Below are 27,891 nucleotides of genomic sequence, written 5' to 3' on the forward strand. Positions count from 1 at the left end.
GCGCCACCCAGGTATCCCTTATTTGCTTTTTATAAAGGAGGAAACCACTTTGGGCAACAGCGTGTGATTTTCCAATAATTTGCTTAAAAAAAAATTAACTCACTGTAGAACTTCTTCCTATATAAAGGAAATAAAATGCTTTAAAAATTTAAAATAATCATTCACAAGGGGTACCTGGGTGGCTCGGTTGGTTAAGCGTCCAACTTTGATGCAGGTCATGATCTCACAGTTTGTGAGTTCTAGCCCTGCATCAGGCTCTGCGCTGACAGCTCAGAGTCAGGAGCCTGTTTCAGACTCTGTGTCTCCCTCTGTCTCTGCCTGTCCCTAGCTCATGCTCTGTCTCTCAAAAACAAACAAACATTAAAATAATCATTCACAAAAGTAGAATACTACTTAGCAATAAAAAGGAATAAACTACTGATATATGCAACAGTGTGGATGATTCTTAAGACATATGCTGAGTGAAAGAAGCCTTGCATAAAAGAGACCACACTGTAAAATTCCATTTATATGAAGTTCTACAAGAGGAAAAACTAATGTATGTAAAAAAAAAAAAATCAGGGGCTCCTGGGTGACTTAGTTGGTTAAGCGTCCGACTCTTGATTTCCACTCAGGTCGTGGTCTCAACAGTTTGTGGGTTCAAGCCCCGCACCTGACTCTATGCTAACAGCAGAGGCTGCTTGGGATTCTCTCGAGCTCTCTCTTGAGCTCTCTCGCTCTGTCAAAATAAACATTTTTTAAAAATCAGAATAGTTGTTTCTGAGAGTTGGATAAGAAAAGGTACAAGGGAACTTTCTGGTGTGATTACATTGTACGCTCTAGATTTGATCATTTTGTTGTATGTATTACCTTAAGTGGAAGAAAACAGAAAAACCGCTAACAAATATTAAACTCTAGTTGATGATATGCACGCTTAAATCTTTAGAGGTGAAATGTCCTGGTGTCTGCAACTTACTTTGAAATGTGTTAAAAAGAAATAAGATGGATTGATGGAAGGATAGAGGGATAGATAGGTGGACAGGCATGTGCTAAAGCAAGTAGCAAAATGTCTGTAGGATTTAGTGGTGGGTATACGGACTGTATGATTCCTTCAACTTTTCTACGTTGGAAATTTTCCAACATAAAATGCCAGGGAAATTATTAAAGGGATAGATATGATACAGAAGAAACTATGTAAAAATTTACTGGAATGGCCAAAAATTGACTTTGAAAAATACCTTTATGATTTTGGAACAGAAGGGAATCATTGCCGTGGTGGTTTTCACCTGCTGTTTGCTTGTCCTGCATCTCTCTTGGCCCCCAGCTGTTGGTGGTTCTTCTCCAGCTACTGCCGTCCTCTGGATGTGGCATTCTCAATTCTAGGGGGGAGTTTCTGGTGGCTGGTCACACCTCTACCTGGTCACTGAAGTGGGTTTTCCACTACCAAGAATAAATAAAACTCTATGTAGAAACTATCTGAAGCTACTTTAGCTTCATTTTGAAACTACTTTACATACTGAAACTACTTTAGAGGGAAGGAAACAGAGCAAGCTGTTGGCTCAACTGCCATCAGCTAGTCTGGTTTTTATACATCGATTAAAGACCCAGGGAAAACACAGAAAAATGTTTCACAGACCTTGAATCCACACAGACACGCAGGTTCTTATTTCACATGGCGAAAGACAGGCTCTGAGGTTAGAAGAAACAAAGAGGCAAGGGTGTCCCCACCTTTCATGGTGACCAACAGGGCGTCGCCACTGGAAGGGCTCGTGGCGCCGCTCGTGGTGAGCTCAAGTCCTGCCAGGCCCGGCGGGGCTCCAGCGGGTCACTTGTTGGCTGCAGCTGCTCCGGCAGCAGAGTGAGTTTACGGTCCAGCTGTGAACAGACCACATGCTTTTCCTTTTAAGTCGTTTGCTTTCTGGTGCTCTAATCGGAACTGGGTTCCTTGAAAGGAGACCCTTCTCTCTTTTTTTTCTTATTTACTTATTTACTATTTTTTACTTTCTATTTTAGAGTGTGAGTGGGGGAGAGGGCCCAGTGGGGGGAGAGGGAGAGAATCTTAAGCAGGCTTCGTGCTCAGCGCGGAGCCCAACTCGGGGCTCCATCCCACAACCCTGGGCCGAAATCAAGAGTCAGACGCTCGACTGACTAAGCCACCCAGGTACCCTGTTTTATGTATTTTATTTTTTTTAGTGATCTCTGTACCCAGCGGGGGGCTAGAACTCGCCACTCCGAGATCAAGAGTTGCACATTCTTCGGACTGAGCCAGCCAGGCGTCCTGACTCCTCTTATTTCATGATCTCTGCTCTCAGAGAGTTTCTGCGTCACTCTAAGCAGAGCCACACAGCCCTGGCAGTGCAGGCCAGCAGAGGGGTTGAAGCCACCTTGTCCTCTGCTGGCCCCTTGTTTACTCTGTTGACCTTTAAGGCTTTGACTAGAAGAACGAGATGGCATTTTATTATTTTTTTAAATTTAATTTAATTTTTTGAGAGGGAGAGAGAGTGCAAGTGGGGGAGGGGCAGAGAGAGAGACACACAGACTCCGAAGCAGGCCTCCAGGCTCCGAGCTGTCAGCACAGAACCCGATGCGGGGCTCAAACTCACGAACTGTGAGATCGTGACCTGCACCGGAGTTGGACGCTTAACCGACTGAGCCACCTACGCGCCTCAGAGACGGCAGTTTAGATCCTTGTATCTTTGTGGTTTACAAGTGCTTTCTAGTAGGTTATCGTATGTTATCCTTTCTAAAGGCTCTGGAGAGAGGAATTGGTCTTTTCCCCATTTTATAGGTGAGAAAACGAAGGCTCAGAGACAGGGAGCTGCTATGAAGGAATTATTAGCCAACAAGGGCAAGGGTTGGCCTTGTATGGATGTGTGTACACTCACGTATTCCTGTGTGACACATGTATGTGCTTAGTTGCAGTGATGGCACTGGGTGTCGTCTTGCTGTGGAATCAGTCACCTGATGACTGTCATCATTAAGACTTGAAAATCCCATGGTTCCCCCTCTCTGGCTGTTCCATCTGATGAGCCCAGGTCACCGTAAGGAAAAAACGTGCCCCTGTGTGTCTCCTCTACTCTCAGTTCTCTGCTCCTCTTCTGACACTTCTGGTCACCAAGTATGTGGGGATTTCTCTCACACCAAGCAATTCTGTGACGCTAGCTGAGCATCCTACAGTTTAACTCAATCCTGATGCCATCCACCAGGCAAGAACGTCCAATGCCACATGTTCAACGGGCTCAGTCCCGTGAGACTGCCTCCCCGCCCCCAACCACCTCAAAGGCCAGTCCCAGGCCCAGGTGTTGTCCCCTGTCCTTCTGACCGACTGGCTGTGGATTAGAGGTCTCCCACCACTCCCTCCTCAGGTTCAATTAAGTTGCTCAGAGGGACTCACAGAACTCAGGAGAAGCCAGGTGGAAGAAGGGAGCACAGAGCTTCTGTCCCCTCCCAGCCCCTCCACATGTTCACCAACTCGGAAACCATCTGAACCCCATCTTTTTGGGGGTTTGGAGGCATTACTACTAAGGCACAATTGATCAAATCATTGGCATTTGGCAGTTAGTTCAGCCTGCAGCTCCTCTCCCTCCCTGGAGCACAGGAGGTGGGGCTGAAAGTTACCCTGGTGACCAGCCCTGCTCCTTAAGGGCTTTCCAGAACTCACTCGTTAACTTAAACTCCTGTGTTTCAAAAGGGGCTTGTTATAAAAAAAAGACACCATTTCACCTTTCTCTTGGGAGCTATTTCAGAAACTGGGAACATAATTAAGTATTATAATAAAAGGTGCCCCTGTGGCTCTTGAATAGGAAATTTATAGGAGCTTTTGGAGCCACGTTCCAGAAGTAATGGATGAAGACCAAATACAGTTGACTCTTAGCAGGTGATTAGGGGCACCAACCCCTCCACCATGCAGTAAAAAAATCTGTATATAACTTTTGACTTTCCTAAAACTCTAATAGCCTTAACTATTGACCCAAAGCCTGATAATATAGTCAGTTAACATAGATTTGGTTACGTGTATCATATACTGTATTCTTATAATAAAGTAAGCTAGAGAAAAGAATGTTAAAATCCCGAGGAAGAGAAAATACAGTACTGGACTGTATTTATCGAAAAGATCCGCATGTAGGTGGACCCGCACAGTTCAAACGTGTTGTTCAAAGGTCAGCTGTGTACGTTTCTTATTGTAAATCACAATGTCACACTAGCCAAGGCCCTGGCTACGTAGCCGGTAATTCTTCCTCTGCCTTCAGGGAATACACAGTGTGCACCTTCTCGTGTGCTCATGTTTTGTGTATGACTGCCACCCTACGGAACGAAGTAACTTTCGCCATCGGAGAGCCAGATACTGGGGGCACCCTCTTAATGGTTACGGTGGCCCCAGAGACCCGGATGTGCCTATGGCACCCCCAGTGCTGCGACTTCCAGAGCTCCCATACCCAGCCCAGAGTGTGTCTAAATGACGTGTTTTTTCACAGCAAAGATTGGATGCAGAGTTTCAGAAGAGACTGGAAAGAAATAAAATCGCCGCAGAAGAGCAGACAGCAAAGCGCCGAAAAAAGCGGTAAGGGCTTTGTGGCTTCTCCTAACCGATGACACTTAAAGGCAGAAACGTGAAAGCTGGGGAATGAGTCGTCCTTGCGGGCAGAAGTTCACCTTATGACCTGTCAAGGTCTTAGGTGTTACCCAGTGGAGGAATGGCCTTCCTTCCAATAACTGAGAAGAGATTAGGTCACTTAACTACCACTGCATCCCCCTTCCCCCGTACAGATTCTCCATAGCTCAGGTCAGCACTTTGGTGCTCACGTGGATTTCTGGGTCTCCTTCCCTTCTGTATTTTAACACCAAGTTTAACAATATGCCGCGAGTAAGGTTCCCTTAGCTTGTTCCTTAAATTAGGGTGTGTGACCTCCCTCAGTGACATCGTGTGAGTGTGTAGACTGCATGTGTGTGTGTGTTTTAATAAATACTCCCTCGACCTTTAAAGAGCTGAGCAGGATTCTGAAAACAGTCCTTAATTCTTATTTATTCATTTACTTATTTAAGTTTATTTATTTATTTTGAGACAGAGAGCACGAGCAGGGTAGGGGCAGAAAGAGAAGGGGTGAGGGAATCCCAAGCAGGCTCCACACTGTCAGCACAGAGCCCAACGTGGGGCTCGAACTCACTAACCATGAGATCATGACCTGTGCCAAAATCAAGAGTCAGACGCTTGACCAGCTGAGCCACGCAGGGGCTCCTGAACGGTCCTTAATTCTTAGTCTGTTTCTGGCAATCTGTTCGTGTATTGGGGTAGTTCTTTTTCATTTGCTTTCCAATAGGCATAGTAAAGGTAGTTAAAGAGCACATCTGTATGCTACAACTTGATTACATCTTTTTTTCTGTTTTGTATTTTTTCTTTTATCATGTTCCAGTTTCTGCATGTAGAATTAAATAAGAAACAAAACCTGTAAAGCTGTAACATTTCACATGGAAATGCTGCCCAGCCTTCACCAGCTTCGGAAATCTGACCTTTGCTGATGGCTGCAACGAAGTGTCACCTAAAAAAATAAATAAAAATAAATAAATCAAAACAGTCCTTAAACATCTTGGAATGAAAAATCTGTCCAATATTTCTGAGATTGTTTTAATCACCTCAAGACTCTGAAAGGTTGTTTCATTTTGATTCAAGAAGAAAACAGCTTGATAATGTTGATGGTGTTGGAGTAGCAGAATCATGAGAAAGTATTTCTTCCATTTCATTATTGTAGTGTTTGTGTAATTGTAAGGTCTTTAAACATTCCATAAGTAGCTGTTGTTTTCTAAAATACATAGTAAGGTAGCGGGGGAATTAATAGATTTATTTTATATTTGTAGCCAGAAGTTAAAAGAGAAGAAATTATTGGCAAAGAAGATGAAACTTGAACAGAAGAAACAGAAAGAAGGTGAGTGGCACCTGCTTTTCTTGGTTGGGACCTTTCTCACCTATCAGGAGTGAGATTTAGAGTTTGGAGCTGGTTGGCTGGCCACTGAAGACACGAGGACTTCCTTCCATGAGTTAGGACGCGTTTAATTGCAAGTGTCAGGATGTTAAACTGGTGTCAGCAAAAAGAAAGATGCTGACTGGCATTAAGTCAGGACAGACCTCCCTTCAGGGATGGCTAGTAAATGAGCTCCGTGATGTTACTGGCCTTCTTTGTCTCCCTCTGTCCCCTGGCTCCTTGTCCTCAGGCAGGTGCATGTCCTCCCTGTGGTTGTGGGGTACCTGGGGCTGCACCATGCCTCATTCTCGTCCAGTAGGAAAGACGGAGGGGATGTCCTTCACAAAAGTGCTTTTGTGTTTTTTTGGCCCTGATGAAGTCGCTTGGCAAGTCAGTTAAGAATGCTTTGGGCTATAAAAAAAAAAAAAAAAAAAACAGAAAACTAGCAGTAGTTAAACAAAGAAGAGTTCATTTCTCTCACTTAATAAGAAATCTGGTGGTAGATGGCAGCCTCTTGTGGTTCAGCAGCTCAGGAGTGGCAGGCCCAGTATCCCCTGCACTTCTCTTGGCCTTTACTTTGTGGGTGTGAGATGGCTGCTGTGGCTCCTGGCATCATACCTGTGTCCAAAGGGGAGAGAAGTGCAGGGGATGCTGGTATTTTAACAGAAGTGCAGAAGATCCCCCAGAAGTGCCCAACAGATGGCATTTTATATTTCACTGGTCACCTTGCCATCCCTTGCTGCTATTAGGTTAGACGAATAGAAAACCGAACTGTTGTGACCGTGTTTAACCTGTCACGATTTATCCCTGGGAGCCGGCTACATTGCCACCCCGGACTGGGATGAGATTTTGTTAACGAGGAGGAATAGGGGTGAGTCACGTGTCAGTGTCCCACAGTGCTACCAGTCCTGTCCACCTCTGAGCACTCCACCTGGCCAGAGGTGCCAGCCGCTCCCCTGAGAGCCCCTGAGCTGAGAACCCGGGAAAGAGGGGCCTCAGATGGAAAGGACCAAAGATGCTAAGAGACCAAAAAACGACAAGTGCATACACATTACTGAATTGGTGGCTGTTCCCTGATTGACTAGGCATGGTTCCTGGTTAGACGGTTGTGAGTTTTGGTCTTAAGATAAAGTCAGACTTTCACTGACACACTAAATATGATCGGTCCCTTCCAGGATCAGTTTCCTTATGGTTTGTAAATGTACTGCGTGACACCCTCTGTATGGTATAGTCTTAGACTCTTCCTCCCCATTTCTTAGAATCATTTCTTTTATAACACTGAAATATGATTGCTAGGACCTCATCCCTGAAAGAAACCACCTCATTACTTTCCCAGCCCTCTTCCTCCCCACACACACAGGAACATCCAGTACTTGATCCAAGGGCTGGAGGATTGGGCACAGGAGCCAATCTCATGGTTTTTTGTTTTTTGTTTTATTTATTTTAGAGGGAGCGAGCGCATGTGTGAGTAGGGGAGAGAAAGAAGGAGAGAGAATCCCAAACAGGCGTCACACTCAGTGTAAAGCCTGATGCAAGGCTCGATCCCATGACCCTGGGATCATGACCTGAGCCAAAATCAAGAGTCGGACACTGAACCGACTGAGCCACCCAGGCACCCCGAGCCAGTCTCATGTTATATCGAAGGAGGTATTGTAACTTGGACCCATGACATCAGGATATAGAAAGGTCCTTGGCTCTAGGTGATTTATGTTTTCTTTGTGTTGTCATTGCTATTATTTAGTGTTTAGTGAATTTCCTGAGCTAATTTTGTAAAGCCTGCATTCTTTATTGAGTCTGCTTTGTTAGCTTAGTGGTCAGCTGAAGAGTAGAGATTTCTTTGAACTTCCAAGTCTCGCAGCCTTTGCCGAGGGGCTCTACGTATCTGTAGGAACATGCCTTCAACGTTTTGGCAGGCGGTTCACAATTTGCTTTAGCCTTCGTGCCCTCCTTGCACAGAGCTTCGAGGTCAGCCAGAGGTGAGATTAGGACCATCACTTGTCTTTCTTAGACAGGTACACAGCTCTGCACGTGGCTGTCTAAAGTCCCAACTTTTCCTCAGGTTTTGATGGATTTCTTGATTGCGCCAACTGTTAATACCTTAGGCAGCTGCAATGTTCAACAGTTGCCACTGGTTGTTTTTGACGACCACCCTTGAGAAAGGGCTGTTTGCACTAAGGTTGAATGAAGATAAGCCTTGGGAGTGGAAGTTTTCTGGGGAGCAGCTAGACAGCTCACATAGGGACGGTGCTCTGAGTATGGAACTTCTGAGGACCGTCCAACAGTTTACTTCCTCCAGTGGCTGCCAGGCGGTTGGTTTCCACAACCGCTGTGGTGATGAGGGGCTACCTTGGATATGGTGAGAGAGAGACGTTAGAATGCCATAGAACTTGCTGTACTTACCAAGGTTCAGCCATTTTTCTTGAACAATCCAAGGAACGTTTCCAGAGTTCTGAAAAAGTTGGTTTTGAAATTGTTGATGTTCTTAATTATTTTTGTGGAGGAGCAGATTTTTAGAGATCCTTACTCTGCCATTCTGAAAGTGCTTCCATCCCTTTAGACTTTTCCCTGCCTATATTTGAAATGTTTCTTGGGGGCACCTGGGTGGCTCGGTCAGTTGGGTGTCTGACTTCAGCTCAGGTCATGATCTCACAGTTTGTGGGTTCGTGTCCTGTGTCAGGCTCTGCGCTGGCAGCTCAGAGCCTGGAGACTGCTTCAGATTCTACGTCTCCCTTTCTCTCTCCGCCCGTCCCCTGTTTGTGCGTGTGCCTCTGTCTCTCTCAAAAATAAACATTTAAAAATAAAATGCACTGGGGCGCCTGGGTGGCTCGGTCGGTTAAGCGTCCAACTTCAGCTCAGGTCACAATCTCACGGTCCGTGAGTTTGAGCCCCGCGTCGGGCTCTGGGCTGATGGCTCAGAGCCTGGAGCCTGCTTCCAATTCTGTGTCTCCCTCTCTCTCTGCCCCTCCCCCGTTCATGCTCTGTCTCTCTCTGTCTCAAAAATAAATAAACGTTAAAAAAAAAAAATTTTTTTTTTAAATAAAATAAAAATAAAATGCACTAATAAAAATTTTTCTTCTGAGTAAATATGTTTCATGTAGATATCAGATGTTTGAGTCATGGGTTTTTTTCCCCCCCATTCTTAGAGTCTCTACCTTTTTATATTGATCTGTTTGGATTTTAGGGCTACCATTTTATTTGGGGGTTTTTCTGTTGTTCCTTCTGTATTTCTGTTTCTTTTTCTCTGTCTTTTGTATTATTTGAACATTTTTTTTATCTCACTTTAATGTATTGTGTTTTTAACTATATCCCTCTCTCTAGCTTTTTAGTTGTTCCTCTGCAGCTTGCTATACATGTACTCCTTTCACAGTCTACTTAGAATCGGTATTTAAGTGGAATGTAGAAACTTGTCACCATTTAGGTCTCTTGACCTTTTATGTTGTGGTTGCCTTAAGTATTACATCTACATACATTGAAAACCCTAGTGGATAATGTTATTTTTGTTTTCAATCATCCGGTACATTTTGAAGATCAGGAGGAGAATTGTCTAGAATAATAATAGTAACCAGATAGTTAGATTTCTGTTCTTCCTTTGTCCGTGATGTTCCAAGCTTACCTCTGGCATCATTTCCTTTCTGTCTGAAGAACTTCCTTCAGTCATTTGGTTAGAAGAGGTCTGCTGGCTATGAACTTTCTTTGCTTTTCTTCATATGAGGCTGTCTTTATATCACCTTTGTTCCTGAAGGACATTCTCACTAGATATAAAACTTGGGGAGCACCTTGGTGGCTCAGTCGGTTAAGTGTCTGACTCTTGATTTTGGCTTAGGTCATGATCTCACTGTGAGTTCGAGCCCCACATTGGGTCATGATCTCACTGTTTGAGCGCCGCACTGTCATTGCGGAGCCTGCTCTCTCTCTGCCCCTCCCCTGCCTGCCCTTGCTTACTCACTCTCAATCTCTCCCCCTGCCCCTCTTTTAAATAGGTGAACTTAAAAAAAAATTTGGGGTTGGCAGTTTTTTCTTCCAGCACTTTAGAAATACCATGCCACTTTCTGTGGCCTGCATGGTTTCTGATGAAAATTTTATAACTATTGAGATTGTTCTATCATTATTTTTATCTGGCTGCTTTTAATATTTCTGTCTTTAGATGTCAACAGTTTGATTATGATGGGTCTGCATATGGATTTCTTTGGTTTAATCCTGTTTGGATTTCACTGAGCTACTCCAATCTGTAGGCCTGTTTGTCTTTTGTCAAATTTGGAAAAATTTTGGAAGCAAAAAGAATATAAAAACAGGGAGGGGGACAAAACATGAGAGACTCTTGAATATGGAGAACAAACAGAGGGTTACTGGAGGGGTTGCGGGAGGGGGGGGATGGACTAAATGGGGAAGGGGCATTAAGGAATCTACCCCTGAAATCATTGTTGCACTATATGCTGCAAACTTGGATGTAAATTAAATTAAAAACAAATTTTTTTTGGAAAAATTTTTATTCAGTCGTTTTTGTTTCTGGTCTTCCTATTGGATAATTCCTACTGATCTGACTTCAAACTATCTCTTTCCTATGCCATCTATTCTGCTGTTAATCCTTTCCAATGGATTTTTTTTTTTATCTCAGTTACTGTGTTTTTTCAGAAAAGTCCTGAAATTTCCAGTAGATTCTTCTTTATATGCCTTCTATTTGCTGCAATTTTCTCTCTTTCCATTCATTTCAAGAGTGTTCACTCTTCCCGGAAAGATTTCTAAGCAACTGCTTTAAAGTATTTGGTTACTCCAGCATCTAAGTCATCTTAGCATTGGCATTTGTTGATTGTCTTTCCCCGTGCAAGTCGAGATTTTCCTGATTTTTCATATGTCAAGTAACTGTCTACTGTATCCTGGGCACTTTGAATATTCTATCATGAGGCTTTGGTCTTGTTGATACTTATTTTAGCAGGCAGGCAGCCTGGTTCTCGCCAGCCTTCTGTAGGTTGTGGTTGCGGCTCCAGCGTCGGTTGGGTTCTCGGAGCATTTGGTATGATGACTAGGGCCACGTCCATACGTGTGCTTGTCAGCGTGAGCCCAGGGGTTCGGGAGGTTCTAATCTTTTTCTCCGTGACTGCTCCTGTACTCTCCGGGTCCCTAGGACTCTCCTTTTCAGAACTCCAGGCAGAAAGCCGGGGCTTTAGTTACCACTCTGGTACGTCCTTCCTCCAGTTGCCCCTGCATCCAGGGCGGAGGGGGAAAGCGGCAGGCTTGCCCAGCTCTCTTAGGACCCACGGCTCCTCTGATGGGAGAGAAAGGCTCCCCTCTTTTGAAGTGTTTGTGCCAGCAGGCCCCCGCTGCCGCCGCAGTTGCTGTTGCCGCTGTGACTCTGGCAGAGTGGCCTGGGAGCTAGGGTGTGAGAGAATGGAGAACAAAGAAGCACAGAATTTCCCTTACTCTGAGCATCGGGAACCCCCTTTCTTACTCCTCAGACTACAGGCGGAGGGTTTCTTGTGTTCTGTCTGCGCCCAGGCTTCACTTCTGCATGTTGAACATCTGAGTCTGGACCGAGGGATACCGGAGTGGGGAAAAACCCTAGGAATTCAAAACTGTTCCAGTGGCACTTTGTAGGCTGGTCTTTTTCCGCAGTCTGCTTGCTTCTCAAGAGTCCGTCATTCTGTCCAGGTCCCGTCACTGTATTCAGTGGAGAGGAGGAGTCCGTGTGCTTGCTTTATCTTACCTGGAACCTTCTATTTTTTGTTTTGTTTTGTTTCTACTTCAAACACGGGACTTTAGCTCTTTTGCGTTTTAACTTGGTGCTCTCGGCTCTGTTGAGTCAGGTTCCAAAATCCTTTTGAATCCATATCCTGAAATCAGCATGTTGCCTACCATGTCTTTCTGATGTTGTCATAGGCAGATTTGATAAACATAATTCCCTTGTCATTGATAAAAATGTCGAACCAGACTGAGCCTGGGTGGGGGCCAGAGCCCTTTAACATCCACAGGAGAGTTCCTCCTTGTAGGCTGGCAGGAACTGGTTTGTTAAAACTCTTAGTGTGGAGTTAATTCTCCCACTAAGAAAGCAACCAGACTCCCTCTTCTTTCCTCTTACCAACAGACATGGCATAAGAAACTAAGTGGTAACATGAGATCATGCAGTGAGTATAGTAGAGGTAAGTTCTAAAGTTAGCTCTCCCTCTGGCTCACCCTGACCTCAAACATCTGGGTTCTCTTATTTGAAATTTCTTTTTTAGCTTATAACTGATAAGCTCTTTCTCGATCTAAAATTCTGTAGTTTGATAACTTTGCCAAATGCCTTGCTGTAATTACTATATTTGGGGGCGTGGGGTGGTCCCTCACCAGTGAGTCTAAAAACTCTTTCAGAACAAGAAACAGGTGTTAGTTTGCACTTAACGAACGAACCTGTATTGGGTCTTTGGAATGGCATATAAACTTTTTAGTAATCGGTTCTGTAATTGAAGGGGACCAGTGGCACCATCACAGAGCTGGGGCCTCTTGAATCTTCCTTTTCTAACCTCTTCTAGACATTTGGTGCACCTGACCGTACAGTTTTCTGTCACCTTTCTTTAATTTGCCCGAGGCTATGAAGTGTATTTGAGATCGTACAGCAGGCTTTAGTGTTTTCGGGGAGATTTCATCTGGAGCCTCCAGCTTCTTTACAGCAGCCTTGTGCCCTCTCCCCGGGTCTCCACCTGTCTTAAAGTTCAGTTCTATCAAAAAGACAGATGTTTGTCATAATGCCACATCCCGGAGTCACACCACAGTAGCACGGTGTTTTCTCAAGCCGAGGGTGTGATCTTCACTCGCTAAGTCATGCAGTTAGTTTTGAGGCTGCAGCTGTCATTTTTCCAGACATCAATAGAACAGACTAGAAATTGTCAGAGTGCATCACAGTCTGGTTAAGTATTTGTGAAATTTTCTTTCAGATTCTGTGTCAGCTATGGGCTGCAGACCAACAAATTTGAAAATCATTGTTCAGATTCAGGGGCCCTGCTCTTATGCTTAATTGTGAAGTTAGCACCTGTACGTACTAAACAGTGATCAGTAATAATACATGGTTGTGTGTGCTTGGTACCAGTGAGCAGGATAGAGTGCTGGTCATAAAGACGGTGTGTGTGCCTTTTACTGTGCCTTCTCAGTTTCCTTCTTTATTTTTCATATTGTGAAAGACAAAATAGATCTTGTTGTCTGATTGAAATGAATAGAAACTTAATGTGGTGATACCGAGTTGTGCCACAAGGTGGCTTCTGTGCACCGCTGGGTTCTCGATGGGCTTGGACTGAAATCGTTCCAGCTTTTTAGGCCCTTCTAAAAAGCAGCAAGGGACAGCTGGCTACGAGTTCCATTCTGTTGTTCACGAGGAAATCTCCCCGTTCGTTGTCCTTGCCGGTCCAGTGACTCAGTGAAGACACCCTGCAGTGCAGTCTGAACAACACCACGGGATGGCATTAAGCCAATCTGGATTTTTGAAACCTTGAACTCCTGAAACGATGTGTTCTAACACCAATGTTACTTGTCCTGACATAGGCCTCCCTATCAAAGAAACCCAGGGTGGCCTCAGGCGATTTGTTGTTAGGTATGTCAAGAGCAGTTTCTCATCCTCTGTGCTATCCTGCTGTCGACATTTTGGGCTGAAGAATTCTTTGCTGGGAGGGGCTATATCCTGTTCACTGTGGGATGTTTAACTCTACCTGCTAGAGGCCAGTAGGACCCACTGTTACCTAGGTCACTGACAATCAAAAAGGTCTCCAGACTGGGGCGCCCGGGTGGCTGAGTCGGTTAAGCATCCAACTCTTGATTTTGGCTCAGGTCATGGTCTCACGGTTTGTGAGTTCAGGCCCCACATCAGGCTCTGCACTGCCGGTGTGGAGCCTGCTTGGGATTCTCTGTCTCCCTCTCTCTGTCTGCCTCTCCCCCACACGCTGTCTCTTGAAAATAAGTAAAACTTAAAAAAAAAAAAGGTCTCCAGACATTGCCAGTGGGGAAGGGGGGACAAAATTGCCCCGGTCAACACTCACGTCAACTGGTGTGTTCAGAAGGAACTCAATATATGTTTTGGATTGAACTGTTTGTTTCAGTGCCAAAATTCTTATACGCGCTATGTTGAGAAACTCTTCGTATTGTTTGTGTCTTTTGAGAATAAAGATAATATATGGTCATTTTAGAAATTTTTGGAATATGCAGACAATTCGTGATCTCAAGGTTTGTGAGCTCGAGCCCTGCCACTTGCGCTCACTCACTCGCTCTCTCTTTCTCAAAATTAATCAGTTGATTACAAAAAAGAAATCTGGGGGCCTGGGTCGCTTCGTCATTGAAGCGTCTGACTCTCAGTTTTGGCTCAGGTCATGATCTCACAATTTTGTGAGTTCCCCCACATCGGGCTCTGTGCTGACAGTGCAGAGCCTGCTTGGGATATTCTCTCTCTCTCTCTCTCTCTCTCTCTCTCTCTCTCTCTCTTTCTTCTTTTCTTTCTTTCTTTCTTTCTTTCTCTGCCCCTCCCCTGCTCACACTGTCTCTGGATTTCAAAATAAATAACTTTAAAAAAATTAAAAAATTTTGGAATATGCAGAAAAGAATAAAGTCAAAACTTTAATCCTAGGGCTCCTGGGTGGCTCAGTTGGTTGAGTCTCCGACTTTGGCTTAGGTCATGATCTTGGGGTTTGAGTTTGAGCCCCACATCGGGCTCTGTGCTGACAGCTCAGAGCCTGGAGCCTGCTTGGGATTCTGTGTCTCCCTCTCTCTCTGCCCCTCCCCCACTTGTGCGCGCGCGCGCTCTCTCTCTCTCTCTCTCTCTCTCTCTTTCTCTCTCTTTCTCTCTCTCTCAAAAATAAAATGTAAAAAAAAATTAAAAAACTGAAATTAAAAAAAATTTTAAGTAAAAAATAAAAATAGAAAGTAAATAAGCAAAAAATAAAAAGTATCCGTTTCAGTTACACTCTGTGGCATTTACTTAGTATTCCTAAAATATGTGAATAAAGTCAGATCCCTGGATTTTACAATGTTGTGTAAACAATAGTATAGCACTAATGGAAACAGCTCAAATGTTATCCTAGTAAAGCCTCTTTCTGTTCTTTTGCTTTAGTCTCTTGCCACATGCACGTGTCATTTGTATGTAGTTACAGTGTATGAACAGTTTTCTGTTTTGCTTATTTTATTTAATATTGTGAGAATTTCCAGTCCTTCCTAATTTTTTCAGTGACTGATGACATCCAGCAGTTGGCATGCTATGATACGTCTAACCTTTTTCCCTTTTGTTAGACATTAGCTTGATTTGGTTTGTGTCTTCTTTAGAAGACACGTTAGCGACTATTATATACCTGTCTCCCTTCCCCCTTTATAAGGTTTATTTCCTTAAGATACATTTCTAGCAGTGGGAATTACTAGATCATAGAATATAAAAAGATTCCGTGCCTCTTGAAATACGCTACTTTCCAAAGGAGTAGTTCCAGTTGTTACTGTCATCTACAGGATGCAGTGGGGCACACTTCTGCCATATCCTTGCCAGCGCTGGCTTTTAAAAAATTGTTCCTCCAGGGGCACCTGGGTGGCTCAGTCAGCTAAGTGTCTGCCTGTTGCTTTTGGCTCAGGGCACGATCTCACGGTTTGTGAGTTCGAGCCTCGCATTGGGCTCTGTGCTGACAGTGCAGAGCCTGCCTGGGATTCTGTCTCTCCTTCTCTCCCTGTCTCTCCCCTGCTTGCTCTGTCTCTCTCAAAATAATTAAATAAACTAAAAAAAAAGTTTTATGTTCCTCCACGTGGATAAGAATGTGACTTCAAACAAAATTCATCTGAGTAAATTTGAGGATCAAATTGGCTTAATTTTAAGCAATTCATGAAACTGACACCATCCCATCCAGCAAGTGGAGAGATGCCCCCAGGGGGTGTACAAAATGGAAGGTTTTTATTGGAAGGAGGGTCAGGCAAGAAGATACAAGCAAAAGAAAAGAAAGGATTGTTTCAAGCTGGGAAATCTTTGTGGGGAGGGCAAAAGGGAATGGCAGGGTTTTTATCATTCAGATGACCTCTCCCGTGTAGATCTGGAAATTTCAGGTCCACTGTTTAAAAGTCACATTCCTGGCATAGGTTGAAACTGTCATTAAGTCTTGTTTGCTGTCGTGGGGGGCGGGGGGGGGGGGGGGGCGGCAAATGACTCAATTTTGGGCTTCTTTTTTCTTTTTTAACATTATGTAATACCAGGGGCACCTGGGTGGCTCGGTCGGTAGAGCATGTGACTCTTGATCTCAGAGTCATGAGTTCAAGCCCTGGGGGTAGAATTTACTTAAAAAAAATTACAACAATAGCTAACGTTTATTGAAAATTTTTTATGTACCCCCAGCTGTACGAGCTTTGTGAATATTAACATGATCCTCCCGACGACCCTGAGAGACAGGCACTGTGTTATCCCCAGTTTACAGTTGAGGGACCTTAGGCACCAAACAGTGCTGGCACCCACAGAGCCGGAGGGAGGGAGGGGACGGGGCAGGATTTGACCCCAGGTGATGCGGCTCCACGTTCTGTGTTTACCCACGAGGTGACCCTGCTTGAGATCTAGTCAGCAGCTCCCGCGTTCCCAGCTCTTCCTTCCCAGCCTCTCCACCAGTTGGGTCTGGCCACTCCCTTCCAGCGGTTCTCTGCCCTCGCCAGGTGTACGCCTCCGTTCTTCACCTCACTTCACGCGCTCTGGACTCTGCGCTCTTTCCTTTTTCCCGCCCCCTGAACCCCCCTCTGCCTGAAGGGCTTGTAGTCATCCCCCGCCTTCCTCCTGCCATGTTTTCTCTCTTTGTAAAGCCTTACCTAACCTCCCTCCTCAACCTAACCAAACTGTCCCCTCCACCTTGCTCCCAGAGGGTGCTGCACATGCTTACTCGGTTTATAGAATCTGCTAAATCCTGTAATGTAGTTGTCTATTGAAGGAGCCAGGATCAGGCTGTCCCAAGATGGGCCACGTTGGCAGGAACATTATTTTGAGTTTGTTAACCTTAAAAATAAAAATTGCTAGTAATCTGGGGCACCTGGGTGGCTCAGGTGGTTGAGCGTCTGACTTCAGCTCAGGCCATGATCTCACAGTCCATGAGTTTGCGCCCTGCGTTGGGCTCTCGGCTGACAGCTCAGAGCCTGGAGCCTGCTTCAGATTCTGTGTCTCCCTCTCTCTCTGCCCCTCCCCTGCCCATGCTTTGTCTCTCTCTGTCTCAAAAATAAATAAAAACATTTTTAAAAAATTGCTAGTTATCTTAGCAGCCAAAAGGGGGTTATTTGGAAATAGAAAAGAACCGCAGTCGGGACAGGCAAGCTGCAGAAAACCATAGGCAAGTCTGGGGAACAAAGGCGAGGTAATGCTTTTTTAAAGAGGACAGGGGTAAGTTGGGAAGGCCGTTACAAACCGGAAGTCCGGTGGAGTAAACTGAGAATTCAAAGTATGGTGGCTTCTCAGTGGCTGGGCTTTTGGGGGGATACATAGTAAAGCATTTCTTCCTCTGCCTGGGATAGAAGAGTAGTAACCACGTGCAAAGTCAAGCCCATCTCTCCCTGTTGGGTCTGCAGCCGACCTCGAATGGTAGGGTGTGAGACCTCCCCTGCCAAAACCCCTCAACTCCATTTTGGTGAGGTTTCCTGTTACTAGTTTTCATAAGTTAAAAGCAACCAAAACCTAGCAGATTCAGGAAAAGCTCTTTACCTCCCCCCTCAACCACCTGCTCTGTCAGGAAGAGAGCTATTAATAGAGATTCCTCATTACCTAAGAAATTATCTGCACAGTAGGACAACCTTTGTTTTCCAAACATCTCCTATTACCTTCCTGCTAACGGTTTTCCGCCTCTTTGTATCCTCAGGCTCCTGCCCTCTCCTATGCTCAGGATGTCACTCAAGCCTTCATGTTGCGTGTTCTTGGAATTTTGTATCTGTCTGGATTCCCCATACATACAAAACTAAATTTGATTTTCTCCTATTACTGTCCCATGTCAATTTGATTCTTAATCCAGCTAGAGGGACCTTGAAGGGCAGAAGAAATTGTCCCTCCCAACACTATTCAGCTGTAATCTCAGTTCCATGAATGTGGTACAGTGTCCTTTTTTTTTTTTTTAATAAGAACTTTTTAACATGGTTTTAGATTTACAGAAAAAGTGCAAAAATAGTACAAAGGATTTCCATATACTCAGCTTCCTTTGTTATTAACATCTGAAGTTAACCGTTCCTTTGTCACAATTAATGAACCAATTATTGATAGATATATTAGCTAAAGTCCATACTTTATTCAGACTTCTTTAGTTTTCACCTCTAATGCCTTTTTCTTGTTCCAGAATCCCATCCAGGATATCACATTACATTCAGTCACAGTTTCTCAGACTTTGCTTGTTTTTTGCCTTTGAGAGTTTTGAGGGTCTGGTGTCCTGTAGAGTGTCTCTCGATTGGGATTGGTCTGATATTTTTCTCATGATGAGACTGGAGTTACTTATTTTGGGGAGGAAGGCCAAAGAGGTAAAGTTCCATTCTTAATGACATCATGTCAAGGCTGTATACTGTCAAGATGACTGGCACTATTGATGTGTTGACCTTGATCACCTGGCTGAGGCAGTGCTTGTCAGGATTGCCTACTGTAAATTTACTCCTTTTCCCTCCTTCCCACACTGTACATTTTGGGAAGAAGTCACTATGTGCAGCCCGCACGTATGGAGTGGGGGATTATGCACCCTCTCTGTGTGGGTGGGAATGCTACATGAATTATTGGAAATCCTTCACAGATTTGTCTCTTCTCCCCTGTTTGTCTATTTATATCAATATGGACTTGTGGATATTTATTTTATACTTTAGGTCGAATCCGGTACCACTTTATTTCTTTTGTTACTCAAATTGTTATAGCTTTGGCCATTGGGGGCACTTTGCTTTGGCTCCTGTGTCCCTTTTACATACTCCTGTTATTGTGGGATTTAGGTGGGGTTTCCTTCCTTCCTTCCTTCCTTTCCTTCCTTTCCTTTCCTTTCCTTTCCTTTCCTTTCCTTTCCTTTCCTTCCTTTCCTTTCCTTCCTTTCCTTTCCTTCCTTTCCTTTCCTTCCTTTCCTTTCCTTCCTTTCCTTCCTTTCCTTCCTCCCTCCCTCCCTCCCTCCCTCCCTTTCGTTTCCTTTCCTTTCCTTTCCTTTCCTTTCCTTTCCTTTCCTTTCCTTCCCTTCCCTCCCTTCCCTTCCCTTCCCTTCCCTTCCCTTCCCTTCCTTCCTTCCTTCCTTCCTTCCTTCCTTCCTTCCTTCCTTTCCTTTCCTTTCCTTTCCTTTCCTTTCCTTTCCCTTCCTTTCCTTCCTTTCTTTTCCTTTCCTTTCCTTTCCTTTCCTTCCTTTCCTTCCTTTCCTTCCTCCCTCCCTCCCTCCCTTCCTTCCTTCCTTCCTTCCTTCCTTCCTTCCTTCCTTCCTGGCACTACAAGCTATTCCAGACTTACCTTGTGTATTTCCTGCCCCAGACCTAGAAGCAGCCATTTCTCTGAGGAGTCTTGGTTTGTTTTATTGGGGAATGGTAGTACAAACCGAGATCTGGGGGTTGGGTGTGCTCTTCGCTACCGGGGTGTGGTTGTTTGTAGTCCAAGGAAAAGTGCACGTGTACTGACCAGTGTATAAGTGCATTTTTATAGTTATTTCTATATATAACCATCCGTATTAATCTGTATTTCACTCAAGGTGAGTTTGTCTCGATGTCTCCAACCCTAATTCATTGCCACATGGATCATTCCAGCCTTCTCACTTGTTTGCCTATAACCTCCCACTTTTGACAGTGAGTAACCTGGCCCCTACTACCTACCGTTCGGTTATTCAGTTGTTCAGTTCCGATGGACGTGGATCGTGGCTCAGAATTGGTAACCCGTTACCCGTGCAACACAACTTTTATCAGCTGGTGCAGTGTTACGCACAGTTCCTTTGCCTTTGGTCTTACAGACACCGCCGTATCCAAAAGTACGTCGGGGCGGCACCCCGTCCCCTTCACAGAGGTTGTTTCCTCCATTTGTTACACGGTTGGATTCATGTGCCACTTTTTGCATTCATCCTGGGATCCTTGACATCCTAAATAAGTCTTTACATTCGCACACGTTAAGATTGATTCTTTGTGCTGTGAAGTTCTGGGAGTTTTGACGAAGGCACGACGTCATGTGTTCACTATTACAGTATCACACGGAATAGCTTCACTGCCTTCAAAGGAACCCCGTGTGCTTCACCTCTCCAGCCTCCTGCCACCCGCGGTCCCTGGCAGCCTCGATCTCTTCACCGTGTTCCACGGTACCAGATAGCCGGGGTCCCGCGGCACGCAGCCTTCTCAGGCTGGCTTCTTTCACTCAGAGAAATACGTTTAAGATCCATCCATGCTTTGGCCCGGCTCTATAGCTCATTCCTTTTTATTGTGGAATAGTACTGCACCATTCCGTCGTACGGATACACCATGGTTTCTTTGTCCATTCGTCTATTAAAGGACATCTTGGTGGCCTTCTGTTTCTGGTGATCGTGATGAAAACCTCCACAAACACTTCTGTGTGACTTTTGTGTGGATGTGTTTCCAGGTCAGTTGACTGTGTCCCTAGGAGGTGATTGCCAGGTCACATGATAAGCGCGTGTAGCCGCGTAAGAAACTGACGGACGGTCTGCAGAACAGCTGTTCCATGTCGCCGTCCCTCCAGCAAGTGAGAGCTGCCAATGCTGCACATCCTCGCCAGCGATTGGTAGCATCAGTTTGCATAACTGAGCCATTCTGGGGTGTGCGTTGTGGTGTCTCGTTTTCATTTGGGACAGCATCTTTCTGAATTCTTAGGTCCTAGCTACTAAACACAGTAGTAATGAGCGCTTCGTTTTTTATTTCTTTACTATGTTGAAAGACGGAGCGAGTGAAATAATTTTATTGAATTACCAAAGGACTCGAATGTGCACCAGACTCCTAGGTTTCTCCTCTTTGAGAGCAATGCTTCTAGGCCCTGACGTGTTTCCCACACGTAGGAATCAGTTGTGTTTACTATTAGGTGAGGTACCACATTTTCAGGGGTTTTTCCATCACAAGGGATGATTCGAGCCCTCCTCTTCTTGTTAGCATCTCAGGCTTCCAAAACACCCATTGCACAAACACCCAGGTTAGTCAGCGTTTCACGGTTTCTTCAAGATCAGAGTTGAAGGGACACCTGGATGGCTCACTCGGTTGAGCATCTAACTCTTGATTTCAGCTCAGGTCATGAACTCAACAGGTAGTGAGATCGAGCCCCGAGTTGGGCTCCACACTGACAGCACAGAGCCTGCCTGGGATTCTCTCTTTCTCTGTCTCTCTGTCTCTCTGTCCCTCCTGCATATGTGCGCTGTCTCTCGCTCACTCTCTTAAAATAACTTTAAAAAAATAATAAAAAGTAGAAATAAAATACGTTTAAATAGAAATTTTTTTTTTTTAATTTTTTTTTTCAACGTTTTATTTATTTATTTTTTTTTGGGACAGAGAGAGACAGAGCATGAACGGGGGAGGGGCAGGGAGAGAGGGAGACACATAATCGGAAACAGGCTCCAGGCTCCGAGCCATCAGCCCAGAGCCTGACGCGGGGCTCGAACTCACGGACCGCGAGATCGTGACCTGGCTGAAGTCGGACGCTTAACCGACTGCGCCACCCAGGCGCCCCTAAATAGAAATTTTTTAAAAAAAGATCAGAGTGGAAGATCAAATCCTGTGCTCCTGTCCTGTGTTCAGACCTGTGCAGGGGTGGTTGGTGGTTCTTAGAGAGCCTTGAGACGGACAGAATATGGGCTCTGCGTTGGAGCCCACGTTCTAGAGCAGGACTCCCAGCTGGTATGTGGGGAATGGGCTACAAGTGGCAAAGACTCTGCCTCCTTGTTCTTCAGGGTGGAGACCAAGTGCCCAAGGTCTTGTAGGCATCACGCCGCGTGCCATAGAAATAACGTCCTTTTCCGTTGAGTGCTGTGCTCAGAGAGCTGAGGGGTAGCATCTGGGGCTCAGAGCCGGGTTTTCAGTCCATCTCTAGCTTTTCATTGTCTTTCCATGGTATGCGTCTCTCCCTCTCTCTTTTTTTTTTTTTAACTGTGGTGAAATAACATTTACCTTTTTTTTTGGGGGAGAGAGTGTGCAAGTGAGTGAGGGTGGAGAGAGAGAGAGAGAGAACCCCACGAGGGGCAGAGAGAGAGAAGCAGGGCCCAAGCTCACCCAGTGTAGGACTCGAACTCACAAACCGTGAGATCGTGACCTGCGCCGAAGTCAGATGCTTAACCAACTGAGCCACCCAGGCGCCCCTTAACATTTACCATCTTAACCAGTTCAGTGGTGTTAAGTACTTTCTCTTGGTGCCGCCATCCGTCTCCAGAACTCTTCATCTTGTGAAACGGGAACTGTATCTATTCAGCCCTGACTCCCCCTTCTCCCTCCTGCCAGCCCCTGGCACCGCCCATTTACTCTCGTCTCTGAGAATTGGACTACTCTGAGCACCTCACAGAAGAGGACCCAGAGGTATCTTTCTCTCTGGCTTATTTCGCTTCGTGTCGTGTCCTCAAGTTTTCTCCACGTGGTGTCTGTCAGGCGTCACGATGTCCCTTTCTAAGGCTGACTGGTATTCCCGTGTGCACAGACCACACCCTGCTTATCCACTCAGTGTGCTCACCTCACTCCTGTCTCCTTCTCGTTATGCTTTTGCCTCAGTTTCCCTGTGCACTTGCGCATGCAAGGTAGGCCGAGTCCTAGAGAATCAGTCAGGTTAGAGGCCTGGGTCTTACCGATTATGACACGTTGAGTAGCAGCTACTTAATCTCTCTGAACCCCGTTCCTCATCTGTGAACTGGATCTCTTGGCGTGGGACTTGTCCAGAGACTTCTGTTAGAGTGAAGCAAGGCGCTGCGTGGAGAGGTGTTCAGTGCTCACTGTTTGTACTTCTGGCAGGAGGTTGAGGAGGAGGAGGAATACCCGAAAGTCGTTAAATCTGAGAGGTTTCCACCCACTGCCGTGAGTGCTCTTTAGTGTCGCGTCCCAGGGTGTGCGGGTGAATCGTAGGCTGTGCTGTGTCCTGGGCACTCCACACCTCCTGCCTTGAAGCTCTCTGTCTGATGCGGTGATGACAGCGTAGCAAAGCTCCGGGTGCCTTGTGCTCTGGGGGTGCTGGACTGAGCTCCTGAGCGTCTGCAGGGAGGAGGCCCGTAGGCGGGCCCGGGGAGCCCACTGTGCCCGCAAGGGGCTGGAGGACCCGGCTGCTTTGGTGGCTCTGGCTCTGCTGTTCCAGCTCTCGCCCACTGCCCTGCTCCCGCGGAGAGGAGAGAGGAGGAGGAGGAGTTGGGAATAAGTTGTCTCTCTGCTCTGCTGTCGGCCAGCTCAGCTGCACTGTGGGTACCGGCAGTCGTGCCGGGGAAGCACTGGAATTCAGAGCTGCGCGTGGAGTGTCAAGAGAGAAGGTTTCTGGGTCTGTGGGAAGAGCCGGGAAGCTGGCCTGTTTGTTGTGGGCAGAGCCCTCTGCTACAGAGTTTTCGAATCCTTTTGTGGACTGTAGTGAGAGCTTGAGACCTCCACAGGAGCATTGTCAGCCTGGTGTTAAATGCTAAAGGGCTGGCCGGGGACATTGCCCTGCCATGTTGACAGACCTGGGCGGCGGGGGGGGGGGGGGGGCATATAAAAAGCAGTGAGGCAGACTTCAAGCTGTATTACAAAGCTGTAATCATCAAGACAGTATGGTACTGGCACGAGAACAGACACTCAGATCGGCGGAACAGAATAGAGAACCCAGAAACGGACCCACAAACATATGGGCAACTAACTTTGAAAAGCAGGAAAGAATATCCAATGGAAGAAAGACAGTCTCTTCAGCAAGTGGTGCTGGGAAAACTGGACAGCGACATGCAGAAGAATGAACCTGGACCACTTTCTTACACCAGACACAAAAATAAACTCAAAATGGACGAGAGACCTCAGTGTAAGACAGGAAGCCATCAAAATCCTCGAGGAGAAAGCAGGCAAAAACCTCTTTGATCTTGACCGCAGCAACTTCTTATTCAACACGTCTCCGGAGGCAAGGGAAACAAAAGCAAAAATGAACTATTGGGACTTCATCGAAATAAAAAGCTTCTGCACAGTGAAGGAAACAACCGGCAAAACTAAAAGGCAGCTGATGGAATGGGAGAAGATATTTGCAAACTACATGTCAGATAAAGGGTTAGTATCCAAAATCTATAAAGAACTTATCAAACTCAACATCCAAAAAACAAAGAATCCAGTGAAGAAATGGGCAAAAGACACCAAAGAAGACATCCAAATGGCCAACCGACACATGAAAAAGTGCTCAACATCACTCATCATCGGGGAAATAAATATCAAAACCACAAAGAGATACCACATCATGCCTGTCAGAATGGCTAACATTAACTCAGGCAATGACACATTTGGCGAGGATGCGGAGAAAAGATCTCTTTTGCATTGTTGGTGGGAATGCAAACTGGTGCAGCCACGCTGGAAAACAGTATGGAGGTTCCTCAAAAAATTAAAAATAGAACTACCCTACAACCCAGCAATTGTACTACTAGGTATTTATCCAAGGGATACAGGTGTGCTGTTTCGAAGAGGCACATGCACCCCAATGTTTATAGCAGCACTATGGACAGTAGCCAAAGTACGGAAAGAGCCCAAATGTCCATGGATGGATTAACGAATAAAGATGTGGTCTATATATACGATGGAGTGTTACACAGCAATCAAAAACAATGCAATCTTGCCATTTGCAACTACGTGGATGGAACTGGAGGGTATTATGCTAAGGGAAATCAGTCAGTCAGAGAAAGACAAAGATCATATGACTTCACTCATACGAGGACTTTAAGATACAAAACAGATGAACATAAGGGAAGAGAAGCAAAAATAATGTATAAACAGGGAGGGGGACAAAACATAAGAGACTCTTAGATATGCAGAAAAACAGGGTTGCTGGAGGGGCTGTGGGAGGGGGGGATGGGCTAAATGGGTAAGGGGCATTAAGGAATCTACTCCTGAAACCATTGTTGCACTATATGCTAACTAACTTGGATGTAAATTAAAAAAATAAATTAAAAAATACCTTATGGGGCGCCTGGGTGGCTCAGTCGGTTAAGCGTCCGACTTCGGCTCAGGTCATGATCTTGCGGTCTGTGAATTCGAGCCCCACATCAGGCTCTGTGCTGATAGCTTGGAGCCTGGAACTTGCTTCGGATTCTATGTCTCCCTTCCTCTGCCCCTTTCCTGCTCATGCTCTGTCTCTCTTTGTCTCTCAAAAATAAGTAAATGTTAAAAAAAAATTTTTTAAATAAATACCTTATAATACCTTAAAAATAAAAGGAATTGCCTTTCAAAAAAAGACAGGCCCACTAGATGGGGTGTTGGGCTCTCTTTATGGATGCTCCTGGACCTTCTTCACAAGGATGAGATCCACCTGCCAGCAGTGGTAGAGCAGTTCTGTGACTGACCCTTTATCCCCGAGAAGTGGCGTGAGGGACTGATGGACATGAGGACCCCCTCTGGCCCCTCGCACTACTATACGGGAACAACTACAGCTGACCCTTGAACAACCTGGGTTTGAACTGTGTGGGTCCATGTAGACATGGGTTGTTTTTTTTTACAGTACAGCACTGTAAATGTATTTTCTTAATACCATTTTTTCTCTCTAGCTTACTTTATTGTAGGAATACAGTATACAATGCACGTAACATACAAAATGTTTTTTTTTTTAATTTTTTTTTTTAATGTTTATTACTTTTGAGAGAGAGAAACAGAGAGAGAGCAAGCAGGGAAGGGGCAGAGAGAGAGGGAGACACAGAATCCGAAGCAGGCTCCAGGCTCTGAGCTGTCAGCACAGAGCCCGTGGCGGGGCTCGAATTCACAGACCCCAAGATCATGACGTGAGCTGTAGTCGGCCACCCAACCGACTGGGTCACCCAGGTGCCCCAACATACAAAATATGTTAATGGACTGTTTACGTTATTGATAAGGCTTCTGGTCAGCAGTGGGCTGTTAATAGTTACATTTTGGTAGAGTCAAGAGTTATACAGGATTTTTTACTGTGGGGGGTGAGGGGTTGGTGCCCCTAAGCTCTGCATTGTTCTAGAGCAAACTGTAGATCCTAATTTTTCCTCAGTGCTCCTCCATTTTTAAAGTGCCCTTTGCTTCTCTGGGTGAATTTGTAGGTCTCTAATCAAATGTCATGTGATTATAGGATCCAGTCAGTCCCAGGAGCAGCCATCCAGTAGCTCTGAGGAAGCATCTGGAACGGAGGAGGAGGAGGAGGAGGAGGAGGAGGAGGAGCAGCCCAGCTTCATCATGGGTCGATGACAGTGTTTGCTGTAGCAACTCTCTGCGGCCTAACCCATGCTGTGACCAGGACCTCAGGAAACTGTCCACACAACCCGAGGGAAAAGGAATGTGTGTTTCAACTCAGTTTCCCTCCCAACGCTTTGCTGGAGAGAAGCAAGTGGGATCCCCTCCTGATCATTCCCAGCCCCACCTGTCAGCAGGACGCTGAGCCTGTGGGACAGAGAGGACTGTCTGTTGGACACTGACTCTTGGACACTCACGGCTGCCAGGCAGAGTTCATTCATGTTCCTGCTGATGGGGAAGATGTGTAACCTTCTGCCCCTGATCCCTGTTCTGCTATTTGGACAGTGATGAGTTTAGGCTTCTGTGAAAGAAATGTTTAGTAAAGAGCAGAAACATCTTAGATTTTGTTCAGACCTGTGAAATGTTGTTCAGAAGCTATAGGGAAGGCTGGGAAATGGTGTGGCAGGGATGGTCCAGTAACATGGACCTGTTTTCCACGCTGAAGGAAATGGCCTTGGCTCTGGGGCCAACGGCGCACCGCAGGGTGCTTGACCGCCATTTCCCTCAGCTGCGGGGCAGACTGTACCCTGTGATACGTGCTGCCGCCCGGCTGCCCCCTGTCCACAGGTGTGAATCGGGAAGCCCCCACGTGTGCAAGGGGAGATGGGGGGCTTAACCAGGGGGCCGAGCCATAGGAAGGGTGACTTGGAGTGTGAAGAGAGCTTTGAGGAAAACGAGAAAAATAAGCAGGTTGAGAATCCAGGCTGGGCTGAACCAGAGCAGAGTATGGGGAGTCCTGGCCCAACCAGAAGCGGGGGGTGGGGTGGGGTGGTGGTAACCAAAAGCTGCGTCTTCATCCTGCAGAAAAGGGGGGCTAAGTAAAGTGGGAGGTGGCCAGGGGCAGCCTTTCAGGCCAGCGGGAGGGACAGAGATGGTGTGAATGAGAGCCTTTGCTCACTTTTTGGATGATTTATCTCCAATTCCAATTTCTAAGTATATTTTGTGCCTTTTATGGCGTTTGATAGAATTAAAGATATAGTGGTTTTGAGTGAAGGGAAACTAAGAAACATTCTACTTGTTTTTCATTTCTGCGGTATGGATTTCCCGGCCCCGCCCTGAGCCGGGCGACATCTGTGATAACTTCTGTCCTTTAAGCAATTCAAGCCACAGGAATTTTTCTTTCCCAGGAAGCTGAAATGGAAAATCAGCCCTAATAAATGGGCACACCCCGTGGCTGTACGTTTTGGAACCTGTGTTTCTCTCATCAGGAACTGGCTGGTTAGTTCTGTGCTGGTTTTTTGTTCTACTGTCTTTGAGCCGTTGGTCTCCTTATCTCCCCACAAGATGTGTGTGACAACTCTCACTTTGAATCTGCAGCCTGGATCTTGTGGGTGTTCGCTTGCCCTGGAGGCTGTCGAGGGTGCCAGAGCTTGGAACCCAAAGACCTAAGGATTCCAGTTCTGACACCACCTCTGCCCGGTTCACCTGGCCAAGAGCTTAGTGACACAGCAGAGCAGGTTGTGTTGGACGGGGCGGCATATGCCAGAGCAGGTAACCGGGTGCCAGACTGGAGGTTTATGTTCTGCACCTTTACTGCATTTCAGAAGAGGATGTTTAGGTAGGAAATGTCTGTGGCAATTTCTGGCGATTTTTAAGATGCCGTCATACCTTCGGTTGAATGACTCTTGGTCTTCGGTGT

General features: G+C 45.8%; 1 protein-coding gene across 1 annotated transcript in view; it reads left to right on the forward strand.

The window, feature by feature from the left end:
* PRKRIP1 (PRKR interacting protein 1) overlaps positions 1 to 26,592 on the forward strand; it is a 31,597-nt gene extending 5,005 nt beyond the window's left edge. The window contains exons 4-6 of the mRNA XM_060649246.3: positions 4,455 to 4,540; positions 5,833 to 5,900; positions 26,092 to 26,592. Coding sequence (XP_060505229.3) covers positions 4,455 to 4,540; positions 5,833 to 5,900; positions 26,092 to 26,207 — 270 coding nt within the window. The 3' untranslated portion in view covers positions 26,208 to 26,592. The remainder of the gene's footprint in view (positions 1 to 4,454; positions 4,541 to 5,832; positions 5,901 to 26,091) is intronic.
* The last annotated feature ends 1,299 nt before the right edge of the window (positions 26,593 to 27,891 follow it).

This window comes from Panthera onca, chromosome E3 (genome assembly GCF_046562875.1).
Source record: "Panthera onca isolate mPanOnc1 chromosome E3, mPanOnc1 haplotype 2, whole genome shotgun sequence".
Lineage (NCBI taxonomy): Eukaryota > Metazoa > Chordata > Mammalia > Carnivora > Felidae > Panthera > Panthera onca.